At 30.8% G+C, this 8,576-nt stretch overlaps 4 protein-coding genes across 4 annotated transcripts in view; all 4 read right to left on the bottom strand.

Moving 5' to 3' along the window:
• The window catches only part of LOC123007583 (phospholipase A2 inhibitor-like), a 2,759-nt gene extending 2,616 nt beyond the window's left edge, over positions 1-143 (bottom strand). Inside the window, exon 1 of the mRNA XM_044402964.1 lies at positions 31-143. The gene's annotated coding sequence lies outside the window, so the exon portion shown is untranslated. The remainder of the gene's footprint in view (positions 1-30) is intronic.
• Positions 144-206: 63 nt separating this feature from the next.
• Positions 207-4,814, bottom strand: LOC123007725 (slit homolog 1 protein-like). Its single transcript, XM_044403143.1, has 4 exons — positions 3,772-4,814; positions 2,867-3,566; positions 2,024-2,462; positions 207-1,243 (listed from the first exon to the last, which is right to left on the bottom strand). Exons 1-4 carry the CDS (start codon positions 4,795-4,797, stop codon positions 373-375), a joined length of 3,036 nt encoding a protein of 1,011 aa, XP_044259078.1. The 5' UTR covers positions 4,798-4,814; the 3' UTR covers positions 207-372.
• On the bottom strand, positions 1,418-2,570 carry LOC123007585 (slit homolog 1 protein-like). Its single transcript, XM_044402967.1, has one exon. The coding sequence runs from the start codon at positions 2,458-2,460 to the stop codon at positions 1,618-1,620; it is 843 nt and encodes a 280-aa protein (XP_044258902.1). The 5' UTR covers positions 2,461-2,570; the 3' UTR covers positions 1,418-1,617.
• LOC123007584 (leucine-rich repeat-containing protein 70-like) lies at positions 2,721-3,781 on the bottom strand. The gene has a single exon (XM_044402965.1). The coding sequence runs from the start codon at positions 3,663-3,665 to the stop codon at positions 2,811-2,813; it is 855 nt and encodes a 284-aa protein (XP_044258900.1). The 5' UTR covers positions 3,666-3,781; the 3' UTR covers positions 2,721-2,810.
• Positions 4,815-8,576: the final 3,762 nt, after the last annotated feature.

Genomic DNA, 8,576 nt, shown 5'->3' on the forward strand with positions numbered 1-8,576 from the left:
GCACAAATTACATAACACAAGATTATCAATTTTATTGTAGATAAACAAACCAATTATTGATTTTTCTTCAATTCCTTGAGGCGGAGATTTATATCTTCCACACAAATCAATATTTTTCAAACGTTTAACCTTTAATATTTGAAATTATGTTTTTGTAGCAAAGGGAGATATTGTTGTTCGTAATTTCAACAAGAAAAACACTACAATACATATATTTTGTTTATTTACACACAACATTTGAAATTTGAAACTGGCAATCCGGTAGACAAACTTCAGTAATTCTTAGAATGTTTCAGCAAATTAATAACACATAGCTTTAAAATGTACATTTTAGGAAGACTGAAAAATAAGCTTAAACCTGTAAAATGAAAATTACTGTGTGATAACAGTTTTGTTGTGTTTTTGGGCCCAAAGTTGAATTTTCTTCAAACACTCGACCTCCAGCGGATTTGACTTCATTTCAGTCGTATCAGCCACAAACACACGCTCAAAAGCTTCCTCTTCCACACATTTAAATTTATTTCCGTTGAATTCCAAAGTTTCGATTTTGAGACCTTGGAGAAAAGCTTCGGGAGATGTAAGATTGAGATTTTCTAAGGACAAAACTGACATTTCTTCAAAACCTTTGAAAGCATCGTTTTCGATTGTCTCTACAGGATTATCGCCCAAAAACACAGACATCGATTTTCGCCCTTTTAAACTCTCAAACGAATCGGCGGAAATATTTTTGATTAAATTACCAGCGAGGTGAATAGATTTAAGGGCAGGTTTGTCCTCAAACCAATGCGAATCAATTTTATCTAATTTGTTGTTATTCAAATTAATCGAGGTCAAACGAGTCAAATTATTAAAAGCGTGCGGGTCAATATATGAGATTCCATTATCACCCAATTCCAAATACGTCAATTTTGGGAGATTGTTGAAAATTCCTGCTGGGATCTTCGAAATCTCGTTGTATTGTATTAAGAGGTTTTTGAGTTTTGACAAGTTTTGGAAAGCTCCAGGCTGAATTTCCCGAATCGAATCATCTAGCAAATACAAAGTTTGCATAACTTCGACATTTGCGATGATTCCTGCTGTTAAATTCTCAGCAGGACTGTAGCCAAGAAGACGATAAGTGCCCTCGGGTTCCACCACAAACGTTAAATTATTTATTTGAAAATGTTCATCACGCCAACCAAAAACACTGAATATCACGCACAAAAAGATGATTTTCAGAGACATGTCTGTGTTTGAGAATGGACTGAGTCAGTTTCAGCAATTGCACTTTATTTATGCACAAATTACATAACACGGGATTATAATTTTATTGTAAACAAGCCAATTATTGATTTTTTTAATTACATGAGCCGGAGATTCAAATCAATTTTTGTTTTTTTGATTTTGTTGTTGGTAATTTCAACAATAAAACATCACAAAAAATATGTTTTGTCTATTTATACACAACTCTATAAGAGTAATAAATGTGAAACAGTGGAAATACATAGTGAAACGTCAATTTTGGTAGACAAGCTTCAGGAATTCTTAGAATGTTTCAGCAAATTAACAACGAATTGTTCTAAAATGTACATTTTCTCAGGAATGGGAGATAATCACGGACCTGTAAAATAAAAATTACTATGTCAAAACAGTTTTGTTGTGTTTTTGGGCCCAAAGTCGAATTTTGTTCAAACACTCTGCCGCCAGCGAATTTGATCTCATTTTAGTCGTATTAGCCACAAAAACACTATCAAAAGCTTCTTTTTCTACACATTTAAATTTATTTCCGTCGAATTCCAAAGTTCCAATTTTGAGACCTTGAAGAAAAGCTCCGGGAGATGTAAGATTGAGATTTTTCAAGGACAAAACTGGAATTTCTTCAAATCCTTTAAAAGCATCGTTTTCGATTGTCTCCACAGGATTATCTCCCAAAAACAAAGATGTCGATTTTCGCCCTTTTAAACTCTCAAATGAATCGGCGGAAATTTTTTTGATTAAATTACCGGCGAGGTGGATATATTTAAGGGCAGGTTTGACCTCAAACCAATGCGAATCAATTTTATCCAATTTATTGTTACCCAAACGAATCGAGAACAAACGAGTCAAATTATCAAAAGCGTGCGGATCAACGTACGAGATTTGATTATCACCCAATTCCAAATACGACAATGTTGATAAATTGTTGAAAATTCCTGCTGGGATCTTCGAAAGCTCGCTGTATTGTATTATGAGGTCTTTGAGGTTTGGCAAGTTTTGGAAAGCTCCAGGCTGAATTTCCCGAATCGAATCGTGTTTCAAAAACAAAGTTTGCATATCTTCGACATTTGCGATGATTCCTGCTGTTAAATTCTCAGCAGGACTGTAGCCAAGAAGACGGTAAGTGCCCTCGGGTTCCACCAAAAACGTTAAATTATTTATTTCAAAATGTTCATCACCGAAAACACTGAATATCAGGCACAAAAAGATGATTTTCAGACACATATCTGTGTTTGAGATTAAACTGAATCAGTTTCTGCAATTGCACTTTGTTTATGCGCAAATTAGATAACACGAGATTATAATTTTATTGTAAACAAGCCAATTATTGATATTTCTTTAATTATTTGAGTCGGAGATTCAAATCAATATTTTTGTTTTTTTGATTTTGTTGTTGGTAATTTCAACAATAAAACACCACAAGACGGATGTTTGTTAATTTACACACAACTCTACAAGGGTAATAAATGTGAAAAAATGGTAGACAAGCTTCAGGAATTCTTAGAATGTTTCAGCAAATTAACAACAAATTGTTCTAAAATGTACATTTTCTGAGAAATTTAAAATAAAAATTACTATGTAAAAACAGTTTTGTTGTGTTTTTGGGCCCAAAGTCGAATTTTGTTCAAACACTCAGCCTCCAGCGAATTTGACCTCATTTCAGTCGTATCTGCCACAAGAACCCGATCAAAAGCTTCCTCTTCCACACATTTAAATTTATTTCCGTTGAATTCCAAAGTTTCGATTTTGAGACCTTGGAGAAAAGCTCCGGGAGACGTAAGATTCAGATTTTCCAAGGACAAAACTGAAATTTCTTCAAATCCTTTGAAAGCATCGTTTTCGATTGTCTCCACAGGATTATCACCCAAAAACACAGACATCGATTTTCGCCCTTTTAAACTCTCAAACGAATCAGCGGAAATTTTTTTGATTAAATTCCCATCGAGGTGGATATATTTAAGGGCAGGTTTGTCCTCAAACCAAAGCGATTCAATTTTACTCAATTTATTGTTATCCAAATTAATTGAGGTCAAACGAGTCAAATTATCAAAAGCGTGCGGATCAACATACGAGATTTGATTATCACCCAATTCCAAATACGTCAATTTCGGGAAATTGTTGAAAATTCCTGCTGGGATCTTCGAAATCTCGTTGTATTGTATTATGAGGTTTTTGAGGTTTGGCAAGTTTTGGAAAGCTCCAGGCTGAATTTCCCGAATCGAATCGTCTCGCAAAAACAAAGTGTGCATATCTTCGACATTTGCGATGATTCCTGCTGTTAAATTTTCAGCAGGACTGTTGCCAAGAAGCCGATAAACGCCTCTGGGCTCCTTTAGAAACGTTAAATTATTTATTCGAAAATATTCATCACGCCGACCGAAAACACCGAAAATCAGGCACAAACCCAAAAAAGTGATTTTAAGACACATGTCTGTGTTTAAAAATGAACTGAATCAGTTTCTGCAATTGCACTTTATTTATACACAAATTAGATAACACGAGATTATAATTTTATCGTAAACAAGCCAATTATTGATTTTCCTTCAATTCCTTGAGTCGGAGATTCAAATCGTCCAATTTCCGGGCGATTCGTTCAGCATCGCAGTTCATTTTCGAATAAATCAAAACCACGTGTTTGGACGATTTGGAGGCCCACAAATCAATATTTTTCAAACACCCACAATCCCACGGATTACCATCGATGTGAGTTGTAGCAGCGACGAAAATCCCATCCAAATTACCATTCACACACTCCAACTTATTATTATCAATTCTTAAATCATTTATTGTGACTCCGGTTAACAAATTTTCGTCCCATTCACGCAATTCGTTACTATCTAACCACAAATTGTTGATTTTTTCCAGACCTTTGAAAGCGTCTTTGTGGATTTGCTTGATCAAATTGTGGCTCAACACAATGTTGATGGTGAGCGACACCGAACCGAATTTTTTCTCGCCTTGGAAGTTTTTGAAAGCGTTTGGGGGAATTTCCTCGATTAAGTTGTTCTGGAACGAGACTCGTGTCAACATTGGGGTGTTTCTAAACCAGTTTTGGTCCCAAATTTTCACCAAATTATCAGCAAGGTTAACGTTCAACAACTCGGGCATGTCGTCAAAAGCCCCAGAAGATATCACACTAATCGAATTGTTGCCCAAATCCAAAACTGCAACATTCAAATTATTGAAAACACCACTTTTGATTTCTTCTAAATTCTTGTTATTCCGGATTTCTAATTTGCGAAGTTGGGGGACGTTTTTAAACGCCCCTGGTTGAATTTCCAAAATGTCGTTATTTGAGAAAATCAACTCATCCAAATCCAAATCTGAAATCGAGTTTTTGTACAAAACGGGAATTTCACTATCGATTATGTCAAGTCGATCAAACAAGACTTTTTTCGGAAGGTTTTCTTTCAAATTGTTCGATGATTTGATAGTTGTGTTGAATTTCCGGGTGTACATGTTGTAACCAATAACTTGGACATTTTTGAATGTGACACCTGGAGTCGATTTGGAGGCCACTAGAGTCACAAAGACGCTAAACAACACCGGTTTTAGTAACATTGTGGAGTGGTGAAACGTTTCAACCAGTCCAGTTTTTATAATAACAATTATTACGTTTGTTACTAATAATTTGAGTTCAAGTGTGATAACCCCAAACAGAGGAATTGAGTCAATTCGAGCGAAATGTTTTGTTGCGTGATAAAATGTTTATTTATCAATTGTAGCAAGAAAAAATGTAAATTTATGCTTGTTTTATCGTCCGAAGGCAAACTTTATTGCTTCCTCACATCTCTATAAAAATGTGTTGTTTTTATCGCTTTCCATCGGCATGCGGTATCAATTTCAAGGTGCCATTTTTCAGTTAGTGTCAAATCTAAAAACCAATAAAGTTTTTATTAAAAGGAAACATGTGTTTGCTGTAGGTAGAAAAGCGGGGACACTTATTTACCCAAACGTATTTATATTCAATTATGCACATTTCTATTAATAAAATTTGACACAAGTGAACAAGGAGAAGCCATCAATTCCGGGATAATCCCCTAGATTCTATTCACGTCAATATCCAAATTTTGGTAATCTGACAATGAAATCTAAAAATTTTATTTCCTTATTATTTACGTTGTTTACGACCGATGCATAAATCGCTCTTTTGGCGTTGTTTTTTGATCGAGAGTGTGTTTTGTGGTGTGGAGTCCTTGTGAGGATTTTGTTGAAAAAAATTGGACAATAAATGAGATTTGCGGCTGTGTTATTGTCAAAATTGTAAACGATTCGATAAAAAACATTAATATTACAATTAGAAAGGAAAATTTAGAAAAAAATAATATTTTAAGGAAATAAAAGTAAAAAATTGGAAAAATGAAAGCTACAAAATTTTAATATAAAAAGTAACATAAACTATAAATAAAAGTTAGAAAAAAATATTACAAGATATACTAAAAAGAAAAAAAAATAAGTAAAAAAAATTAAAAGTAGTAGAAATATAGAGCTTTGTTTGAACTGCAAATAAACATTAAAAAAATGAGAAAATTTGAAAATCAGGCAAATAGGAAGAATACAAAAATGCAATCTTTAATGAAATAAAAATGGAATATTTGACAGATTGGAAAATAGATATTAAAGAAAATTGAAAAAATAACGCTTTAAATAAAAAATTTTCAATCTACAACTAGGTATAAAATATAAATATTTCAAGAAAGAATGTGCTGTAGCAGTAATAAAAATTAGCTAAAAATAAAGTTTAATGAAATAAAATTACATCAAAATTGCCAAAAATAGACTACCAATAAACATTAAAGAGCAAAAAATAAAGTATAAAAAATAGAAAAATCAAATCAGAATTACTTTTTAGAAAAACTGTATCTGATAAAAATCAGTAGTTTATATTTATCATGTAATCACAAATCCACGTTCATTAATGTTAACTATGGCCTTATTTTTGCTCTTATTTTTATATTTTTTGTTATTTGTTACTCCTATTTATTTTTATTTTTTATTTTCTTATTTTTGATGCAACAACTTGTAAAGTTTATTAAAGTAAATCAACAAATATCTATTATTTGTAACAAAAATATTTTAGAACATACAAAAAGAATGGAAAAGTAAGCAAAAAAGCTTTGAACGACAAATAAATAAATATTAATAAAACAGAAAAAATAGAGAAAAATTGGAGAAGTAAATTAAAAAAATACAAAATGAAGTATAAAGGTTAATGAGATAAAAATAAAAAAATTGAGCAATTAGAAAATAGATATTAGAAAAATTTGAAATAATAATACTTTAAATACAAAATTTTCAATCAAAATCTATAAAATAAACGTCCCAAAGCAGAATGTGCTGCAGTGGCAAAAAAAATTGGGAAAAATGAAATTTAATGAAATAAAATTAACCAAAGATTGGAAAATTTAATCGAAAAATTGACAAAAATATAACTTTCATAAAAACTTTTAATTTAAAAAGTTTATATCCGACTAATTAAGAATTACAGAGCAAAAATAAAGTGGAGTGTAAAAATATTAAGAAAAATAGAAAAATCAGATCACAGTTGTTATTTTTTAGAAAAACTGTATGAAAAAAAAAGAACAATAGTCTATATTTATTATATTATCCCACATATACAGGGTGAATATAAAGTATTCAACCAAGCGGTTTTTTTTAATCATTTGCTTTCAGAAAATAATAATTTATATAAATTAAAGTAATATAAAAAATGTGATAGTATTTTGAGTACGAAATTTTATTTTGTTTTTGAATTATGCGATTTTTTTTGTCAAAATTTCAATTTATGTAAAAAAAAAATTTGAAAAAATTAACTATAAAGTAGATAGTTGTAATCCTTAAATCATAACTATTACGAGAAAAATGGTTTTATAGTGGGTTGCCATTTGAAAAAATTTTTTTTTGTAGAACTCAAAAACAAAAGAAAATTTCGAAAAATTTTATTCTTGATAAAACATCATATTTTTATAGCACTTTATCATTCATCAATTAGTTTTTCCAAAAAGTAAATAGTTTAAGCGGAAAACGTTTGGTTCCATACTTTTTATTCACCTGGTATGTCCATTATTGTCAATTATGATTTTATTTTTGCTTTTTTTTTTGATTATTTTTATTTTTTTTATTTCTTATATGTTCTTTTTGCAACAGTTTTTACAATTTATTAAAGTAAATCAAAAAAAAATTTCTTTTTTTAGAAGAGAAATATTATAGAACATACAAAAAAAACGAAAAGTAAGCATAAAATAAAAAATAGTGGAAATATAAAGCTTTGAACAACAAATAAATATTAATAAAACAGAAAAAAATAGAGAAAACTGAATAACAAACAAATTGGAAAAATACAAAAATATAAACTTCAATGAAATATAAATAAAAAAATCCGAAAAATAAAGTTTAATAAACTAAAATTACGCATGTAATTGAAAAATTGACAAAAATTTAACTTTGATTATAAAAAATTTTAATTTAAAAAGTTTATGGACTACCAATTAACATTACAGAGCAGAAAGTACTGTAGAGTGTAAAAATATTAAGAAAAATAGACAAAACAAAACACAATTGTTTTTTTACACATCATGACATTATTTTTTGCTCTTGTTTTTTTCTCATGTTTTTATTTTTGACGCAACATTTTTATAATTTATCAACAAATATGTAATTATATTTTTTGGAACAAGCGATTTTGGGATAATCCAAAAATATTCAAAAATTTGGTAATATGACACAAAATCTCAAAAAAAATTTTTTATTATTCGCGTTGTTTACGACCCTTGCATAAGTCGCTTTTTTGGCGTTATTTTTTGGTAGAGATTGGTGTTTTGTGGTATGGAGTCGTTGTGAGAGTCTTGGTGTAAAAAATTGTCCAATAAATGCGGTTTAAGACCGATTTAATATACATATGGGGGAATTTGCGGCTGAGTAATCAGAATTTATTGTCAGAATTGTAGTCGATTCTAGTTTATCTTAACGATTTCTTTAATCAAGATGCGCCGAAACCTACAAGGCAGTTTTAGACATTAAATAACGGCGAGCCGTCGTCATGCATAACTAACTTCAATATTCGTTTTTCATGTGACTTGATGTCGCATTTAAATCACTCGATGATCCGGGCATCCGGACTTAACGTGTTTGTGAAGAAGAGGACGTTTCGTCGTTACTGCAGTAGGATCACAATTCAAATCCATTCGGACATAAATAACGTTTTTAATGTAACATTTACGGCCGTACCAAAACCGGTTAAGTAAACTAATAAATAGCCCGTCGAACACTTGGACGTATATTAAAGCCGAAATATCCTAATTTGGACGGACAAGGTATTGAATTGGGATTTTATTCCGGTA

The sequence above is a fragment of the Tribolium madens genome, unplaced genomic scaffold (genome assembly GCF_015345945.1).
Source record: "Tribolium madens isolate multiple individuals breed KSU strain unplaced genomic scaffold, Tmad_KSU_1.1 Scaffold_3;HRSCAF=73;Tcas5.2_LG2, whole genome shotgun sequence".
Taxonomy (NCBI): Eukaryota; Metazoa; Arthropoda; class Insecta; order Coleoptera; family Tenebrionidae; genus Tribolium; species Tribolium madens.

Bases quoted from the DNA above. Each gene is read 5' to 3' on its own strand.
- LOC123007585 (XM_044402967.1), bottom strand. From the start codon at position 2,460: ATGTGTCTGAAAATCATCTTTTTGTGCCTGATATTCAGTGTTTTCGGT.
- LOC123007584 (XM_044402965.1), bottom strand. From the start codon at position 3,665: ATGTGTCTTAAAATCACTTTTTTGGGTTTGTGCCTGATTTTCGGTGTT.
- LOC123007725 (XM_044403143.1), bottom strand. From the start codon at position 4,797: ATGTTACTAAAACCGGTGTTGTTTAGCGTCTTTGTGACTCTAGTGGCC. The intron at 3,567-3,771 runs CAATAATTGGCT...ACGTTTCTAAAG, and splicing joins TCAAGGAATTGAAGGAAAAT to GAGCCCAGAGGCGTTTATCG. The intron at 1,244-2,023 runs GTTTGAGGTCAA...AAACTGACTCAG, and splicing joins GATAAAATTGATTCGCATTG to TCCATTCTCAAACACAGACA.